Here is a 20,899-nt window from a genome sequence, read left to right as displayed (position 1 = left end):
ACAGTTGTATAAAGTATATTGTCCTCGTCAGGAACACCAAGCAGGATCTAAAGTTATGGTAGGTATTAAGAATGCTGAGACAGTTATGTAAAGTATATTGTCCTAGTCAGGAACACCAAGCAGGATCTAAAGTTATGGTAGGTATTAAGAATGCTGAGACAGTTATATAAAGTATATTGTCCTAGTCAGGAACACCAACCAGGATCTAAAGTTATGGTAGGTATTACGAATGCTGAGACAGTTATGTAAAGTATATTGGTCTAGTCAGGAACACCAACCAGAATCTAAAGTTATGGTATATATTAAGAATGCTGAGACAGTTATGTAAAGTATATTGTCCTAGTCAGGAACATCAACCAGGATCTAAAGTTATGGTATATATTAAGAATGCTGAGACAGTTATGTAAAGTATATTGTCCTTGTCAGGAACACCAACCAGGATCTAAAGTTATGGTATATATTAAGAATGCTGAGACAGTTATGTGGTATATTGTCCTAGTCAGGAACACCAACCAGGATCTAAAGTTATGGTAGGTATTAAGAATGCTGAGACAGTTATGTAGAGTATATTGTCCTATTAAGGAACATCTTTCTAAATCTGAGTTAAAACCTATTAAAAGGTCAGAAGGAAAATATTTAGATAGGGAGGAACATCAGTCTGGAATCTCTTGATCCAAAGTTATATGAATAAAAGGAAAAGTGGGAAATATTCACCAAAGAGACAGCAACCCAATAACGAAAAAACCTAAAAGACATCTTGAGGTCAACATAAAATCTTCAATGATAGATAGTGTCTTTACATCATCTCTATTAAAATGGCCATGGATCTAGAATTATCATTAATTAATTACTGTAAATTCAGAAATTTTTGCCTGCATTTATTATTGAGATTTTTGAAGAATGGGCAAAAATGTGATATTAATTATTGCGATTCAGGGAAAATCTGCATTCATTTATACATGTATGTATCAGATATCATAATGCAAGTTCTTATTATTGCTTTACTCACCCAGTCGCATTATTCGCATTAATAAAAAACGCACAATAATTTCTGAATTTACAGTAAACAGAAGCTTCAAAGTATGATTGATATTCAGACTGCATCAAGCGACTATAGGTTAAAAAAATATGTTAATCATTGTTTATACCTGTATAAGAACGATTTTTTGTAGTATGAATCAGTCAACCAAATGGTTCACCCTTGTTTTACTTTCAGTGTTGACATTCTTTTCCTTTTAATAGCTAAGGGGTTCAATTGAAGGTCACATATAAATAAGAAGATGTGGTATGATGAGCGCCAATGAGACAACTCTTCATCCAAGTCACAATGTGTAAAAAGTAAACAATTATAGGTCAACATGAATACATTTCAATGAGCGATGTTTTTGAGCTTATTTTGACAAATTTGGACCAAACTGACTGCTTATTATGAAATATTTATATTTCTGCTTTTATGAATACTTAAAACAAAAAGAATCGTATTTTAAATTTTTGTCTAAATTGTAGATAATGCCCATTTAAGATATCGGCAGGTCAAAACTTTCTCAACTGTTATAAACATTGTTTAGAAACTATTTGAGACACTTAAGAAATTTGTGTTGACTGGTTTGAAGTTGCTAGCAGTAACTGTAAGTAGAGTTGATATTTTATGTCTCTGGTTTTTGTCCCCTGCTCGACGCATTGCGGGGGACATAGAAATACTGGGCGTCCGTCCGTCAGGTCTTGTTAGCACTCTCACATGTACAATTATTGCCTTTTTTTTTTTATAAAACTTATATCATATGTTTATATCAGCAATGTCTCGGACAATTCAGTGCCAATCAACTATTTTTAGGCAGTTAAGCTGCCTTATGCGAGCACCCTAGATTTGTGTTCTACCCAATAAATGCTGAAATACGTGCCATTGTTATTATCTAGCTGGCTATTATGTTATTTATAACTAATTGAACACTTTTTTCATACTTTTAATTCTGGATTACAAAAAATATGACCAGAAAAACCTTAAATGATCGTCGAACCACCCAAAAGTTTTGAAGTTGCACATATGAAGTAGTGCTCATTAGGAATCCTTATGTAGTTTATTATCCCCTGTGCTTTTGGCTAAGATGTCAAAGAACAATTGTATGAAATATTTAATCGCCAAAAATCTCTAAAGACAAGTAGTTTAGATTTCCCAAATGGCAAAAGTCGTAGGAATATTGTTTGTCATCAATACGTAGTACAACTACGTCAGTAGTCTATTAATAAGTTCAACTGTTGGCGGCAATTTCAAATAATTTAGAAGACGAAATTTTCGTATCTTTTAAATTTTAGGATTCTGATGATAGAAAGGTCATTATTGTTAATCATAATATTCCTTTTGTTTGAGATGAGTGTTGATAAATTGTGTATTCACATTTGAATTTCATTCTTTTAAATTACTCCGTTTTTCACATAAATGACCTTGTCAAGTAATGCACCAACATTCGATGTTTACACTTGTTATTAAGAATGAAAAAGATCCGGATCAAATCGACGTTCGACGTTGATGGGATGTTTTAATAAATGGGGACAACTCGTCCCCGAGACAAGTCGGACCGTCTTAGAAGACAACACGGACCGCTTGTCAGATTTACTTAGGGTTTCATAAAATGTTAGACTAACATGTCTAGCGGAGCCATCAATCTTTCGTTTGTGCATTGGGATCTATTTGGGGGTATTTTAAGGGGCCTAAAGAAGGGAGGGGTTTACTGTAGAACCCAATGTTTTTTTTGGTTTTTTTTAATTTGCAAATGACTATTATTTCGAAAACAGTAAGTGATAGACACACATGGTCTTTAGTAATGAGAACAGGACAATAAAACAAATCAATTAAAATATAGGATGAGTCCCTGGGGGTCATCCCAACCCCCTTCAATTTGAAAATGTGCTTTTTTCTAGTAAACGGTCGATATCCCCGCCCCTAAACCATATATATTCATGCATGGGACAATATAACAAATCAAATGAATTATAGGGGGAGTCCCTGTAGTCAACCCCCCCCCTTTTCCCCATGTTTGAGAACTTGGAAACAGACGAGATCCCCACCCCTAAACCATATTTATTCATGTATGGGACAATATAACTAATCAAATGAAATATAGGGGGAGTCTCTGGGGTCACCCAACCCCCTTCTGTTAGGGAACTTTGAAGCAGTCGAGATCCCCACCCCTTAATCATATATATTCATGTATGGGACAATATAACAAATCATATGAACTATAGGTGGAGTCCTTGGGGCCTTTCTACCCCCTCCTGTTTGATAACTTGGAAATGGATGAGATCCCCACCCCTAAACCATATATATTCATGTACGGGACTATATAACTAATCAAATGAAATATAGGGGAGTCCCTGGGGTCACTCCACCCCCTTCTATTAGAGAACTTGGAAACAGTCGAGATCCTCACCCATAAACCATATATATTCATGAATTGTACAATATAACAAATCAAATGAAATGTAGGGGAAGTCCTTGCGGTCCCCCCTGTTTGAGAACTTGGAAACGGTCAAGATCCCCATCCCTAAACCATATACTCATATACTCATGTATGGGACTATATAACAAATCAAATGCAATATAGGGGGAGTCCCTGTGGTCACCCCACCCCTCCTGTTTATGAACTTGGAAACAGTCGAGATCCCCACCCCTAAACCATATAAATTCATGTATGGGACAATATAACTAATCAAATGAAATAAAGGGGGAGTCCATGGGGTCACCCTACCCCCTCCTGTTTGATAACTTGGAATCGGATGAGTTCCCAACCCCTAAACCATATATATTCATGTATTGTACAATATAACAAATCAAATGAAATATAGGGGGAGTCCTTGGGGTCAACCCCCCCCCCCCCCCCCCCCCCCCCATGTTTGAGAACTTGGAAACGGTCGAGATCCCTACCCCTAAACCATATATACTCATGTATGGGACTATATAACAAATCAAATAAAATATAGTGGAAGTCCCTGGGGTCACCCCACCCCCTCCTGTTTGAGAATTTGAAACGGTCGAGATCCCCACCCCTAAACCATATATATTCATGTATGGGACAATATAAAAAATCAAATGAAATATAGGGGTAGTCCCTAGGGTCACCCCACCCCCTCCTGTGTGTGTTTGAGAACTTGTAAACGGTTGAGATACCAACTCCTAAACCATATTTATTCTTGTTCGTCATTTCAAAATGATTTGAATGACATACAAGGTCAATCTCCGATGTGTCACATATGCATATCACTTTACTAGACCTAACCAATGTGTACTAGACTTTGCCCAATGTCAGGCGACCATGGGAAGGAATAATTATGGGTGCTTTGTTTGGGAGACTTTGTAACAGCACCCTGTTACAATTATTTCTTGTTTATCATAAAATTTTATTGATGCAAAAAATGAGTAGGTTTAAAGAATTTACCTAATTATATTTTGAATTATTTCTGGTCCTTTAAAAATATTACATTTATGGCTCATTTTAAAGAAAACATATATAAATCTTTCAAGCCCAAGAATGTTTGACCAACTGTTTTATAATCACCTGTCATTTTATTCCAAACTTAGACATCATGGACTTGGGGTGAAGGTGGGAGTCATTTACATTTACTATGGGCAGGTCAGTCAGACCTCACCTTTGATCCCTGTAGTAGTAAACATTTGTCTGATTTGTGTCTCATAACTTTTGTACTGTAGAACACAAACTCAGTTTTCTTTCCAGGGAAGCAAGTCCATTCATACTATAACAAGCTCGTACTAAGTCAACTTGTACTACTAACAGTCAACTATTACCAATGTTAACTACCAACTAGAACAACTGCAATCTTTGCGAACTTGTACCACTGCAGACTCACCATTAAAAATATACATTGATATATGCGTTTAAAAACCTTGATAAAATATAAATTATTTGCCTTAATAATTAATTCATTAAATAAACATAAATGTACAATATATGAATGTTTAATGTTTGTTCTTTTAAATCTTTAAAAAAAAATTGAAGCAACATTGCCACAGTTTTCATAATTACGTTTGCCTTGGTTTTTGGTTAACTGCCTACAGCGCTTACAGTGCTTTGATTATAAGAGTTATGCCTGTTGGAAATTTTAATTATATGGAAAATTGCATTGTTAGCACTCTCATATGTACAATTCTTGCCAGATATTTATCAAATTTATATCAAAGGTTTATATCAGTAATGTCTCGAATATGTTGGAAAATCAGTGCAGGTCTAATATTTTTTAAAAAGTTATGCCCCTTGGAAATATTGATTATATGGATAATTGCATTGTACAAATGTAAATACTCCCATGTGTAAATTTTTGCCAGATTTTTTTATCAAATTTATATCAAAGGTTTATATAAGCAATGTCTCTGACGAGTTGGAAAATCAGTGCTGATCAAATATTTTTAAAGGAGTTATATGCCCCTTGGAAATATTAATAATATTGGATATTTCATTGTATTTGCTCTCAAGCCTTCATTTCTCTAAGATATTTGTAAACAGTTTTAAAGAACAAAAAAAAAGGTTTTTAGTTATTGCTTTTGGATAGATAAAATACGTGCAATGCAGGGGACATTGGGACTCTGTTTTTTTATTGTTTTGTGCTTAGCATCAATCCGATGAGTCAATAACTTTCCAACTGAATTAAGCTGTGATCCTTATGTTGTGTTGTTACACCACTGTCCCAGGTAAGGGGAGGGTTGAGCACTCACAGACATTATCAAACCACACCATATTAATAGTATGTGCCTGTCCCAAGCCAGGAGTCTGTTATCCAGTGGTGCCGTTTGTTTGCTGTCTGCCTTAATTTTCTTATTCTTTGTGGTATTATAAATCAGGCAATTGTTTTTCTCATTTCACATTTGGTCATATCTAGGGCTACTATACATTGTAGCTTACTGTATTATAAGGTATGGACTTTGCTCAATATTGAAGGCTATATGGTTACCTGTAGTTGCTCACATTTTTGCAATTGTCCTTTGGTCTTTAAGAGATACATGTGTGTAGTTGTCACATTGGCAATGATAAAACATCTTCTTATTTTAAATAAAGCTATACACAGTGTATATACTGATTATTTATTTATATTGTGTTAATAGTGTACATACATTGAGATAGACCAAGTACCAAAGACAAATGCTGTAATTCTGAGTAAACCAGCCTGGATGTGGGGGGCAGAGATGGGAGCCAATCAACATGGGGTCTGTATTGGAAATGAAGCAGTGTGGACTAAGTTAAATAGTGATGATGATTTGACAGAGAGACTTCTCGGGATGGATATAGTAAGGTATGTCTGACAATTATTCAGATGATCAGATTGTTTGGGGGGGAGGGGGGGGGGGGGGGGTCATAAAAGTTTTTGTAATTGTCCCCCACACAACGTGTTGCGGGGGACATAGAAATACCGGGAGTCGGTCCATCCATGCTTCTGTCTGTCCGGTCTTGTTATCACTCTCACATGTACAATTCTTGCCAGATTTTAAATAAACTTATATCATAGGTTTATATCAGCAATGTCTTGGACGAGTTCAAAAACCAGTGCTGATCAATTATTTTTAAAAGAGTTACAGTTGTATGTCCCTTGCAAACATTAATTATATTGAAAATTGCATGGTAAGCGCTCTCATGTGTACACTTCTAGCCAGATTTTTATTAAATTTATATCATAGGTTAATATTAGTAATGTCTTAGACCCGTTCAAAAACCAGTTCTGAACAATTATTTTTATAACAGTTATGCCCCTTGGAAACTTTAATTATATGGAAAATTGCATTGTTAGTGCTCTCATGTGTATAATTCTTGCCAGAACTCAGCAATGTCTTTGACGAGTTAGAAAATCAGTGCCGATCAATTATTTTTTAAAAGAGTTATGCCCCTTGGAAATATTAATTATATGGAGAATTGCATTGTTAGCGCTCTCATGTGTACAATTCTTGCCAGAATTTTAAGAAACTTATATCATAGGTTTATATCAGCAATGTCTTTGACACTTTCATAAATGAATGCTGATAAAATAACGAGTTATGCTCCTTGGAAATATTAATTATAATGGAAAGCGCACTGCATTTGCTCTGAAGCCTTCATTTCTCTAAGATATTTATAAAAAGTTTTAAAGAACCAAAAAAAAGTGTTTTATTTAGTTATTGCCCTTGTATCTTGGATAGATAAAATATGTGCAACGCGGGGGACATTAGAACTGTGTTTTTTTATTAGTCCCCTATTGACGAAGTCGAAGGGGACTTTAGGTTTGCACTCCATCCGTCTGTCTGTCTGACTGTCCGTCTGTCCATCCGTCAGTCCGGCAAATCAGTTTTCCACACTTATTTTCCTCATGCTTGAAGATATTGATTTGAAAATTGGTATATAGTTTTATCATGACAAGTTACAGATCAAGTTCAAATTTTGTTCCGGTCTGATGATTTTGTGCAGAGTTATGGTCCTTGGACTTAGAAAATTCACTCAAAGAAACAAAAAAATTTTCATCATGCTTGAAGATATTGACTTAATATTTGTTATATAGCTTACACCATGACAAGTTATAGATCAAGTTAGCATTTTGTTCCAGTACAATGAATTTTTAACCGGTAGGGGACTATGTATTGCCAGGCAATACTCACAGAATGCTTGTTTTCTTTTTTTATTTTAGCAGATTCATTATCTCATGGTCATTTGAATAATAAGTGAAAAGCTTTCTTTTAGCTGGTAAGTTTGGCAAAGAATACAATTTTTAGCCATACAATAATCTAGAAGGAACTTTTAAATACTTATTTGGTATTGCTATTTAGCAATTTTTTTAATAAGACAATTGCTGTCAATGGCTAAATATGCAGGTAAAATAATATTTAAGCTTATGTGGCCTAGACTTGAACTATTGCCATCACTTAGTGTCTGTCTTCTTAGTCTGTTTACATTGGCCTAATCTATCATCAATAAACTTTTCACATTTCATTCTTTTTTTCTGAAACCACATGTCGAATTCCAATTAAACTTAGCAGAACTGATCATTGATGTATGGAAAGTCTTGTATAAACTATCCTCTGATAAGATTGAAAATAAGTCTGGCAGCGGCAATCTTTGATATCTGAAACTACAAGATGAAATGTTTTGAAACTTTACAGGATTGATGATAAGGAGTCATTCTACAAACCTCCTGGTTAAATGCTAATTGTGTGGTAAAAACAGTAGTATTGGTGGCACAAATACCCTTTTAACTCTTAGGGAATTACACACATTTAACTTTCTCAAACATCATATCCATCAAGATCAAATTCATTCAAATTTATCAGGAATGATGATTGAAAGGTTTTCTACAAAGGATCTTCATAGTGTTCCTATGAGATGAAAATGTGGCCGCCATATGCATTCTTTGATTCTAATAGAAAATGTATAAAAGGTTGTAAGCCATAAGATTGCATCACAATTTGAGTTCCCTCCTTTTTCTGTTTCAAGGATAGTGCCAAATTTTGCAAAATCTTTGTTTTTTGTAAAAAAAATAACAAAATTTCTGAACTCTTTGTAAATAGATTGTAAACCATACACTATTATATTTTGTCAAAGTTGCACCTCCAAACTGTTTTGAGTTCAATATTTAGGGCTATTGAAATTTTGAAAATTAGTCTAGTATCATTTAAAGTCCAATTTATGCTTTTGATATCTCATTTACAATATAAGTCTCTTTTTATACTGGCATTATTTATTTTCAAACAAAGTAATTCAGGTGAGCGTTTAATGCTTCTTGGAGTTTCTGCCTCACTTGTAGTTTCGCTTTTAAAATATATAATCCTGGAAGTCTGTGTCCAAGTTATGCTAACAATGATTTGACAACACTCCATTTTACTTTCTGTTTTAAGGACAATGATTTGACAACACTCCATTTTATTTCCGTTTAAGGGCATCCAATACAGTTTCAAGGGAGTTAACTCTTGGCGTGACGTTGAGCGTTCAAATTTCCCTTAAAACCCTTCTTGAACGATATTTAGTATAAACGATGCTCCAATTTATGTTATCCACACATGTCAACTTCTACGCCCTCAAGAATAATGCAAATTATTCTCACATTTTGGGTATCTATACATAGGACAAAAGTCATGATATCATAAGAAATCAAACGCATAGTGTTGTTTCTGCTGTTCCTTACCTTGAAGCTTCTGTACGGTCTTGAAGTCAATGAAGTATCATAAAGTGAGCAATCTCAATACGACTGACCCCTTTGGTGTTTACATAATACTAGCCAATTACAATTTTTATTTTCATTCATCCCTGATTTAATTTTGATTTGGATATGATTTTCTGACCATGCTGACAGCACACAAAACAATAGTCGTACAGCTCATTTAAGTTACAAACATACATCAAAATCAATTTCTGTCAATGATCAATTTTGGTAGATGTTGGAATAAAACAGACACAAAAACTAAAACCAAAGTTATGGGGGAAGTATAGTTAACATGTCTTGTCTTTCAGATAGAAATTCAATCATTTTTGCTAGATAAAAAATTATGAAATATTTTAAAATCATTGTAAAGTTTTCTTCAACCTGTTATCACTCAACCTGTTATCATTAAAGCGAGTACACAGTAACGTACTCAGTAACAGCATGTCTAGCTCTAAATTGTCACAAGTCTTTAAATTAAGCCTAAAGAAATTCAAAAGTCTGCAATAACCACACCTGAGATGTTTCTCACTTAGAACATGAACCATGAACCTATTGAAAGGAGGGGGGTGATCAACTTTAAGTTTTCTTTTAGGTCTACACAGTATTTTACAGGAGGATTCATAGAATCATTCACAATTATAATTTTTACAAGTAACTGCAAATATCAGGAAATTCATCTTTTAATTCTCTCAAAAAAAGATAACTGTTTAATAAATAGATATATATATTCCTTGAAAGTCTACATGTACTTTCTCTTGTTTGATAAAACTTTTACTTCGTCATTGTGGTTTCCTGTTTTATATAATAAACAATACTATACAACACGACCTTATAAAACAAATAGTCATTTGAAGCAGTGTAATTATAATAAAATGCTTGAATCATCAGGAAATTGACACACCTTATTATTATCATGATAATAATAAGGCGTCTCAATTGTTGATATTGTCTTGCCTGTCACAGAATACGAGACAGGGATGTTAATCTAAGGGATGCATGGCGACATCTTTGTATAAAGCTTCATTTTTCAGAAGGTAGAACAGCTGAATAATCTTTATCTAGTATATAATGATGTGAGGTTACTGTCTGGCATATGCCAGCTGTTTTCCTTGACATAATATTCATGGTTCAATGATCTTAGAATGATTATAGGGTGTCATGTCCATCTGACCTACTTTTCATGGTGCATAGGTAAAGGTTAAGTTTCCATGATTTGGTGTGTTTCTCAGATGATGAATGTAAAAGGTCAACTATATTAAGTTGTATTGTATGAGGGATAATGGGTTCATCTGACAAGGTTCTACTGACCATGGCCTTATTTTCATGTTTAAATGTTATGTTTCTGTTATACCTGTTGTAAGGAAGAAAGTTTCAACATATCCACTCTTGTCTTTTGTTTACCTTTGTTGTCATAACTTTTTTTCTGTAGTACTCTTCCTAAAAATTGAAATTCCTTTTATTTTAATTTTGTGGTTTAGTTTATATTCATGAACTGCAATTGCTTTTTTTTTAAATTTCAAATAATATTAGATTTTAAAGCTTCTAGAAAGAATGAAAACTTGACCAAAAAATTTGGAAGTGATATCAGAATTATCATGATTATGAATTAGGTACTGTAACATGTGTAAATTCAGTTTTTTATGCCCCACCTAGGGGCATTATGTTTTCGGTCTGTGCGTCCCTTCGTTCGTCCATCCGTCCGTCTGTCCCGCTTCAGGTTGAAGTTTTTGGTCAAGGTATTTTGATGAAGTTGAAGTCCAATCAAGTTGAAACTTAGTACACTTGTTCCCTATGATATGATCTTTCTAATTTTAATGCCAAATTTGAGTTTTGACCCCAATTTCACGGTCCATTGAACATAGAAAATGATAGTGCCCGCTTCAGGTTAAAGTTTTTGGTCAAGGTAGTTTTTGATGAAGTTGAAGTCCAATCAACTTGAAACTTAGTACACATGTTCCCTATGATATGATCTTTCTAATTTTAATGCCAAATTAGAGTTTTGACCCCAATTTCACGGTCCACTGAACATAGAAAATGATAGTGCGAGTTGGGCATCCATGTACTATGGACACATTCTTGTTATTATTATGAAAATTGCATTAGAATAGGTTTCACAGAAATAAAAACTTGCATTTTAAATATTGATAGCTATATAGCATTAATTTTATGCAGTATTTTCTAAAATCACAATAATTAATCTCATAATTTTGTGTCTGTTTTTAAACAATAACAGTAATAAATGCACACAAACATTCTTGAATATACAGTAACTAGGTGTTAATATTTTTCTATTAGACTTGTTCTGGAAAGAGTGAAGACATCAAAAGAGGGTGTTGAACTGATAGGAGAATTATTAAATAACTATGGACAAGGGGGATCCTGTTACGAGTCCACACAACTTTCAGCTTACCACAACAGTTTTCTGTTAGCAGATAGAACAGAAGCCTGGGTTTTAGAGACAGCTGGCAGATTCTGGGCAGCTGAACTAATTAAAGGTAATCTTATATTTACATGGGCAGATGTGCAGCTGAACTAATTAAAGGTAATCTTATATTTACATGGGCAGATGGGCAGCTGAACTAATTAAAGGTAATCTTATATATATATATCTGACAATGCCATCTCATTCAACATTTGTTGTCCCCCACGCAACACGTTCTTTTATTATATGGGGAATCCCATTAAAGGCTTAGAAAGAAAAAAAAGATTTAGAAATCGCTTAATTTAAGACATTTGTTAGTATACAGGAATCTAGTCTAAGACCAATTTCATAAAGGAAGCCATTTATTTATCTAATAAACTAATTGAAAGAGGTGTTTAAAAAAAAGAACAATTAAAACAAATGTATCATACTTTAGGAATATAAATTCCTCTCTGTACTTTTGGCGGGCGCATTGCATTTACGCCAATTTTTACAAAATCCAGTCTTTCAATATTTGTGCCACAATGTTATATTTCATTTGCGCCAAAAAATAAAAACTACATTTGCGCCATTTGACAGGTAACATATAACAGAAAGGTTTGAAATAATCACTGCTACATCGTGAATAAGATTTTTTTTTACCCCCTGTGTAACTAAGTAAATTCATACTCATTTCTAACATAAAACTAAGAGTCACTTAGGTTTAAAACTATATAGTGTTCACATGTTTGAGGTGTCAAGATGGACATTGTCAATTCTGAGACAAACAGGCCGTTAGTTTTCTCAATTGGACTGTTTAATATTTTTCGTGTCAGGGCTGTTTATAGCCGACTATACGGTACAGGTTTTTCTCGTTTTATGAAGGCCGTACAGTTGCCTATAATTGCTTTCATCCACTTCATTTGAACTTTGGTGGATAGTTGTCTCATTGGCAATCATACCATATCACCTTAGTGTTATATAGAGGAAATAAGTCTGTAATTTTTTATGACCACACATATAGGTTATCAAGTGTACATGAGTACATCTGGACTGTTGCTTACAAGTCTTGTGTCAGAACAAACTTTTGGTTTTACTCCAGTGTATAGTGCTTTCTTTTAGGTTTTATGATCTCGTTAATTTATAACAGAACTGTGTTTAAACATTATTATGAAGAGTCTCTTACTAAGAACATATCAGTGTATAGTGCTTTCATTATGGTTACGATGAATGATTTTGGAGGAATATGTTTTATTATGCAATCAAAAACTGTGTTTTAAAGTTATTATTAAAAGTCTCTTTTGGATAATTTTTTTTTAAACTGTTTACCTGTATTATTGGCTCAAATGAAATCTTTTATTTTGGCACGAATGAAATATAGTTTGTGGCGCAAATGAAATGCTAATTTGTGCAAAAGCAAAGCACTGCTATTAATTTCAGATCCTATAATTTATATGGTTGACCAGGTTTTGGTCTTAATAACAGGCAAGGTGGGATTTTGGAAAATAATTAACATGATTAATACTAATTTTTATGCACTGCTTACCAAAAAAAATGATTTTCTCCATTTATTGGAATCATTATAGACCTTTTATGCTGAAAAAATGTTCCGTTGAAGTGGATGAAAGCAATTATAGGCAACTGTACGGCCTTCATAAAACGAGAAAAACCTGTACCGTATAGTCGGCTATAAACAGCCCTGACACGAAAAATATTAAACAATCCAATTGAGAAGAAAGATTTAAACAAAACAGAGTATTGGTCAGAATTATGCATAAATTCTATGAAAATTAAACAAAACAGGCTTTCTGGACCTTTCAGTTACCAGAACTAGAGTTTATTTGATTCTTTGAGTATATGAATTTTTCTTCAAAGTTATTTTTGTAAAGCTATCAGATTCACACCATCATCCATTGTCGTAGTTGTTGTAGTCTAGTGAAATTTGGGCGAACTTTACTCCTGAGTATTTTTAGGCTTTTTTTCCCCCGGAAACAGTTATTTTGTTTATAGATTTATATGTACTTGACATTTTTCCTTCTAAAAAAGAATTAACAATGAAGCATGAAGTAAAAAAATAGTATTGCAGTGTTTAAAGACATCATGGAATCACTGGAATCCAAAAACACAAAAGACTCAGGAAAGGTGAGTTAAACAAAAAAGTTACTTTTATAAACATTGTAATTTGGTAATAAAACATATGGAAAGATTACTTTATCATTAACATATATTTATTAGTAGAATTTTATTAATTCATTTGTACATCATAAACCATTCAAATATCGACTAATTATCTTGAAAGTGATTTTCTACAGCTGTACTTTGAAGTAGATTTCTACTGCAACATTTTATCTTGGATAATTAAAGGATTTATATGTTGACATGACACTCTGGTTTTATGTACTTCCATGATGTCTTCAGCACTTTCATGTACTGTATTAATACAATCTATTAGTCTGTTTGTTATTTATTTACAGAAGGAGTAAGAAATATTTCTAATCAGCTGACTATTGGTACAAAAATAGACATGATGTCACCTGATCTTGTACAGGAAGCAACGGCACTGGGATTTTACAGCAAAGAAAGAGGTGACTTTCATTTCAGTAAAGTTTTCTCTGATGACTACTGTCTTGAAGGAAGATACAAGCATGGTAGACGAATGTTACAAGAATATTCCAAAGGAGGTAAATCAATTTTAAAATAAACCTTTTAAAGGAGGAAAATAAGTGTGAAAGTAACCTTTAGCCTTTTCCAAGGTCAAGGGGATGATTGACTGCTTATAAACCTATTTAAACCGCCACATTATATATGTGCCTGTCCAAAGTCAGGAGCCTGTAATTTAGCAGTAGTTGGTTGCTGTCAGATATTTTTTTTTTTTTATTTTGTGTCATAAATAAAGTCGTCGGTTTTTATATGATCGCAAAATTTTTGCAGTCGTATAACGTTATGACATCAGCGTCCTTGTCGTCCATAGACATTTGGTTTCAAGATAATAACTTGAGAATAAATGTATGGATCTCTATGAAATTGACCATAACGTTCCATACCACAAAAGGAAGGTTGGGATTGATTTTGGGGTTATTGTCTTAACTGTTTAGGAATGAGGGGCCAAAAACAAGGATTTTTCTTGTTTCAGGACAATAACTTGTGTGTAAGTGTATGGATCTCTATGAAATTGAACCACAAGGTTTCATACTTCAAAAGAATGGTTGGGATTGATTTTGGGGGTTATGACCCAAGCCATTTAGGATTAAGAGGCCAAAAAGGGGTAAAAAAAACTAGGATTTTCTGGTTTCCGGACAATAGCTTGAGTATAAGTCTATGGATCTCTATGAAATTGTACCACGAGGTTCCATACCAAAACAGGAAGGTTTGGATTGATTTTGGGGGTTATGGTCCTTACCATTTAGGAAAAAGGGGCCAAAACAATACTTTGTCTAAAACTTTGTATAAATTCCTTATTCCTTGACCAATAGGGTTTAATTCAAAGTCTTGAATTCTTGGGGTTCTTTAATATGCTGAATCTAACCATGTATTTAAATTCTTGATTTTTGGCCCCGTTTTTCAATTTGTACACAATGAGGTCCAAAGGTTCAAAATTAAACATAGTTTGATTTTTGAAAAAATTGAATTCAAGGGGTTCTTTGATATGCTGAATGTAACACGTATCAAGCTGCTATCACTGCACGGAGCATTTTATTTTATTTGAATTGTTTCACATTTTGTTATTTCAAGGCCTTTTAAAGCTGACTACGGTATTTTTATACGACCGAAAAACAATTTTTGCATCGTATAATGCTATCATGTCGTCGTGGTCTGCGTCGTTGTCCGAAGACGCATTTAGTTTCCAGACAATAACTTTAGTTTAAGTAAATGGATCTCTATAAATTTTTACCAGAAGGTTCAATACCACTAAAGGAAGGTTGGGATTGATTTTGGGGGTTATGGTTCCAAACGTTTAGCAATTAGGGATCAAAAAGGGTCTAAAAACAAGCATTTTTGTAGTTTGTGAACAATAACTTGTGTGTAAGTGTATGTATCTCTTTGAAATTGTACCACAAGGTTCCATATCACAAAGGGAATGCTGGGAATTAGTTTGGGGTTAATTGCCCCAAACGTTCAGGAATTAGGGGCAAAAAAGGGGCCAAAACAGGTATTTTACTAGTTTCAAGACAATAACATGTGTTAAAGTTTATGGAACTCTCTGAAATTGTACATTTTTCCAGGAAAGAAAATAATCTTCTAAATTTCAAAAAAAATTGGAGGGGGTTTCAAAACATTTTTTTTTGGGGGGGGGATTTTTTTTTGTTAGTGGGGTCAATCTTTTTTCCTCCAAGATTTTTCAAAATTCATTTTTTGGATCTCTATGAATTACCAGAAGGTTTAATACCTCTATAGGAAGGTTGGGATTGATTTTGGGGGTTATGGTTCCAAACGTTTAGCAATTAGGGGTAAAAAAGGGTCCAAAAACAAGCATTTTTGTAGTTTGTGGACAATAACTTGTGTGTAAGTGTATGGATCTCTCTGAAATTGTACCACAAGGTTCCATATCACAAAGGGAATGCTGGGAATTAGTTTGGGGTTAATTGCCCCAAACGTTCAGGAATTAGGGGCAAAAAAGGGGCCAACACAGGTATTTTACTAGTTTCAAGACAATAACGTGTTAAAGTTTATGGAAATCTCTGAAAATGTACATTTTTCCAGGAAAGAAAATAATCTTCAAAATTTCCAAAAAAATTGGAGGGGGTTTCAAAACATTTTTTTGGGGAGGGGGGTTTTTTTTTTTGTAAGGGGGGTCAATCTTTTTTTCATCCAAGATTTTTTAAAATTCATTTTTTTTCAAATCATATTTTAATTATCTCCCTGACAATGGTTTTGTTATAAAGAAATGATGTTTTATCTTGAGGTGATAAGCTGTCAATTTATTTTTATACGACCGCAAAGCAAAAAAATTTTTGGGATCATATAATGGTATGATGTCGTCTGCGTCTGCATCGTTGTCGTCTGCGTCGTCGACCGAAGACACATTTGGTTTCCGGACAATTATTTAAGTTTAAGTGAATGGATCCCTATGAAATTTTTAAAGAAGGTTCAATATTATAATAGGGAGGTTGGGATTGATTTTGGGGTTGATGGTCCCAACCGTTTAGGAATTAGGGGCCCAAAACAAGCATTTTTCTAGTTTCAGGATAAAAACTTGTGTATAAGTATTTTTATTGCTCTGAAATTGTACCACAATAGTTAATACCACAAGTAGAAGGTTGGGAGACATTTTGGGGGTTATGGTGCCAACAGTTTAGGAATTAGGGGCCCAAAAGGGGCCCAAAACAAGCATTTTTCTAGTTTCAGGATAATAACTTGTGTACAAGTATTTTGATTGCTCTGAAATTGTACCACAATGTTTAATATCACAAGTAAAAGGTTGGGATTCATTTTGGGGGTTATGGTGCCAACAGTTTAGGAATTAAGGACCATAAAGGGGCCAAAAACAAGCATTTTTGTAGTTTCAAGACAATAACTTATGTGTGAGTGTATGCATCTCTCTGACATTGTACCACAAGGTTCCATATCACAAAGGGAAGTCTGGGATTGATTTTGGGGGTAATTGTCCTATACATGCAGGAATGAGGGGCTAAAAAAGGGCCAAAAACAAGCATTTTTCTAGTTTCCAGACGATAACTTGTGTTTAAGTGAATGGATCTCTCTGAAATTGTATTACAAGGTTCCATACTAAAATGGAAAGGCTGGGTAATTGCTCCAAGGAGGGATTCAAAAATGGTGGGGGGTTCCAATTTTTTTAAGGGCTTCAAATTTTGTTTTCAAAATTTTTACAAATTTCAAATTTTTGAAAAGTTTCAAGAAGAAAGAAGAAACCTTAAATTGCACAGTATTGTGCAATAGATTTGTAAGATCTTTGACCACATTTATTTTGTGTCAGAAACCTATATTGTGTCAAAAATTTGATCACAATCCAAATTCAGACAGTATCAAGCTTGAATATTGTGTCCAAATTTGCCCCAACTGTTCAGGGTTCGACCTCTGCGGTCATATCAGGCTGCGCTCAGTAAAGCATTTTATTTTTCATTGTTAAAGGTTGTACTGTGACCTATAGCTGCTTAAATCCACATCATTTGGACTCTGTTGGATAGTTGTCCCATAGGCAATCATACCACATCTCCTTATTTTATCTCATCCATTTGACATTTATGAATCAATAATTGTTATTATGAAAGATTTTTAAAGTAGAACTCTAAAATTAAGACATTTAAAATCCATAGGACTAAATTGATTTATTTTATATATTTTATGAATATATTTGGATTTAAATGAGGTAAAAAGAGATGGAAAAAAAATGGAGAAAGAGATAAAAATGTAGTGAAATCAATTTTTATTTTTTATTTTACTTTTCAGGAAAATTTGGAATGAAAGATATGGCCAATATTTTGCGAGATGAAAGCAGTGGCATATGTATGACCGGTGGCTATACATCAACAGGAAGTCAGATATCTGTGATCCCCACTGGTGCCTCTAACACTCCAGCCATACACTGGTTCACTGCCACACCTAACCCTAAACACAGTATATATAAACCATTTATCTTCTGTGCTGGTGTAGATATTGGTGACCTCACTGTCTCACCCAAATATGGAGCAAATGATCCAATTAAGATGAAACCTAGATTCAGCAAAGAAGTGGATAGAAGGCATAAACTATATAAAGCACATGGTAGTTTTGTGACATCTAGAAAACATTCAGTGGCAGAAAAAGTGAAAGATCTGGAGAAGAAATTCATACAGGATATGAAAGAAATGGTGGAGAATTATGATGATGAGAACAAGAAAAAGGCTTCAGAAATCTTTAAACATAAATGTGCTCATGAATTAGATTTCTACAGATAAATTGGGTAGATATGTTGTGAAAGAACATAAAACTCTATTAAAGGATTTTTCTTTGAAATCATTGAATCATTAGTTTTCTCAGTAGAAACTTATTTTCCACTGTTTAGGAAACAAGGCAGGAAATGGTTATGAATGTAAAATACTGAAATCAACCACATATCAGTTGATGTCACAACTTCTAATCTGTTAGATTGTAGCTATAGGGTGTTGGCCACCTGTACTACTGATTTTATTGAATTAAGTGCATTTTTTATGCTAATTTTTTTCATGGTGGGTCATCTATAATACCAATATTATTTAGTAAAATGCCTGTTTTTTTTTTTTTTATTTATTGTTCTGTTGTTTTTTTTTAACCTACTGACATAATCATTATTGATTACATTTATATGAATTATACTTAACTTGATGACTTTGAATTGTTTTGGCACTTATGTATACTAGCTATTTAACCTAAATGATGACTTTGAATTGTTTTTTGCACTTATGTGAATTAGCTATTTAACCTAAATGATGACTTTGAATTGTTTTGGCACTTATGTATACTAGCTATTTAACCTAAATGATGACTTTGAATTGTTTTTTGCACTTATGTGAATTAGCTATTTAACCTAAATGATGACTATGAATTGTTTTGGCACTTGTGTAAACTAGCTATTTAACCTAAAAGAATGTAAAAGATTTGAAATACTTAACAAGATTTTTTTATCAGACAAAAAGCAATGAATTTGTTTTAAATGGAAAAAAAATATATAACAAAATTTATTTTTGGTGGGTCATCTCCAATTCCTCCATTATTGAATTAAGTACTTTTTAGGATTGAATTTTAGGTAGTGGGTCATCTGTAATACTATGTTTGAAATTGTGGTGGAATGGTGTTATTGTAACTGTTAGATATGGATTAATAGTAAATCAAAGGAAATGTAGTTAATTATTGCTATCCCTCATCTTACTGGTAAAGAATGATTTTATAAACCACATTAGAATAAAATTCCTTTTGTTCCAACTGAAGCTAATGGTGGCTTGCCCAGTGTTTTGAGTTATATGGTAACATAAGATATCAGTTAAGGTAAACTTGATTTGTTATGAAGCTGTTTCATTAATTTAATTAGTTTCCATGATTTATTTTTATAGCTGTCTTTTATTTACTTGATTATTCATAAATTGCAACATAGATAATGACTAAAAAAGAAGGAATAAGTAAAGTTTAAAAAACAGTTGTGATTAATCATTGGTGTACAGTGTTACTACATGGATATTTAATTATATTGTTATCTCTAATTACTATAGATGATTATATTGTTTTCTCCGATTACTATAGATGATTATATTGTTATCTTTGAATACAATAGATGATTATATTGTTATCTCTGATTACTATAGTTAATAATATTGTTATCTCCGATTACTACAGATGATTATATTGTTATCTCCAACTCTGATTGCTATAGATGATTAAATTGTTATCTCCGATTACAATAGATGATTATATTGTTATCTCCGACTCTGATTACTATAGATGATTATATTGTTATCTCCGACTCTGATTACTATAGATGATTATATTGTTATCTCCGATTACTATAGTTGATAATATTGTTATCTCCGATTACTATAGTTGATAATATTGTTATCTCTGATTACTATAGATGATTATATTGTTATCTCCGATTACTATAGTTGATAGTATTGTTATCTCTGATTACTATAGATGATTATATTGTTATCTCCAATTACTATAGTTGATAATATTGTTATCTCTGATTACTATAGATGATGATATTGTTATCTCCGATTACTATAGTTAATAATATTGTTATCTCCCGATTACTATAGATGATTATTGATGATTTATTATTCTGTAATTTTTCATTGTACATTTTTAGAATATTCAAAATAATCTGTTTTTCTTGATGATGATTGTTGAAGTTGTAATACAAGTTGTAATACAATGTATGTTTACCATTTAATGGTCAAAGTTATTCATTATTCATAGAAAATGAATTTTGCTTCAACAATAAAAATTTAAACGAGAAATAATTTTCAAATATAGTAATTGACTCAGATTTCATTGTAGCTCACTTGGGTCAAAGGGCCACTCTAAACTATAGCTTTATGGATCACAGGTCTAAGTCCGAGATTGCTCTCATGTTTAACAGGCCTTTTTAATAGTTGACGTATACCTTGCTGTGGTCGTTGGTTGATAGAGCACACTCCATATATTAGCCATGGAAATGGCAGATCCAGACTGTAACTTTCTGTCTTTTGAGATCATAAAAGATCCATTGTCAGGCAGATAGACCATACATCGTTCTCATTGTTTATTTCCCTCCTTGAATATGTACCTTTTATGCACTCAGTACTGCCCCTAGCACAAACAAAAGCTGTATTCGCCTAAACCCTCCATTTTTAGCAACAAAAGAGGTAAAAAGTTGCA

General features: G+C 33.2%; 1 protein-coding gene across 7 annotated transcripts in view; it reads left to right on the top strand.

Annotated features, from left to right (window-relative positions):
* Window positions 1-20,899, top strand: part of LOC127731217 (secernin-2-like) — a 57,343-nt gene that overhangs the window by 26,433 nt on the left and 10,011 nt on the right. For 6 of the 7 annotated variants that reach the window (XM_052240178.1, XM_052240184.1, XM_052240183.1 and 3 more), the window contains 2 exons: window positions 6,113-6,300; window positions 11,464-11,663. In XM_052240178.1, the coding sequence (XP_052096138.1) occupies window positions 6,113-6,300; window positions 11,464-11,663 (388 nt within the window). Of the gene's footprint in view, window positions 1-6,112; window positions 6,301-11,463; window positions 11,664-14,043; window positions 14,251-17,977; window positions 18,793-20,899 lie in introns of those variants that run through there. The other variant, XM_052240179.1, reaches the window with a different exon arrangement.

Source organism: Mytilus californianus, unplaced genomic scaffold (assembly GCF_021869535.1).
Source record: "Mytilus californianus isolate M0D057914Y unplaced genomic scaffold, xbMytCali1.0.p SCAF_2, whole genome shotgun sequence".
In the NCBI taxonomy this organism is placed as follows: Eukaryota; Metazoa; Mollusca; class Bivalvia; order Mytilida; family Mytilidae; genus Mytilus; species Mytilus californianus.
Note: the sequence above shows the minus strand (reverse complement) of the source record. Positions and strands in the feature narration are given on the sequence as shown.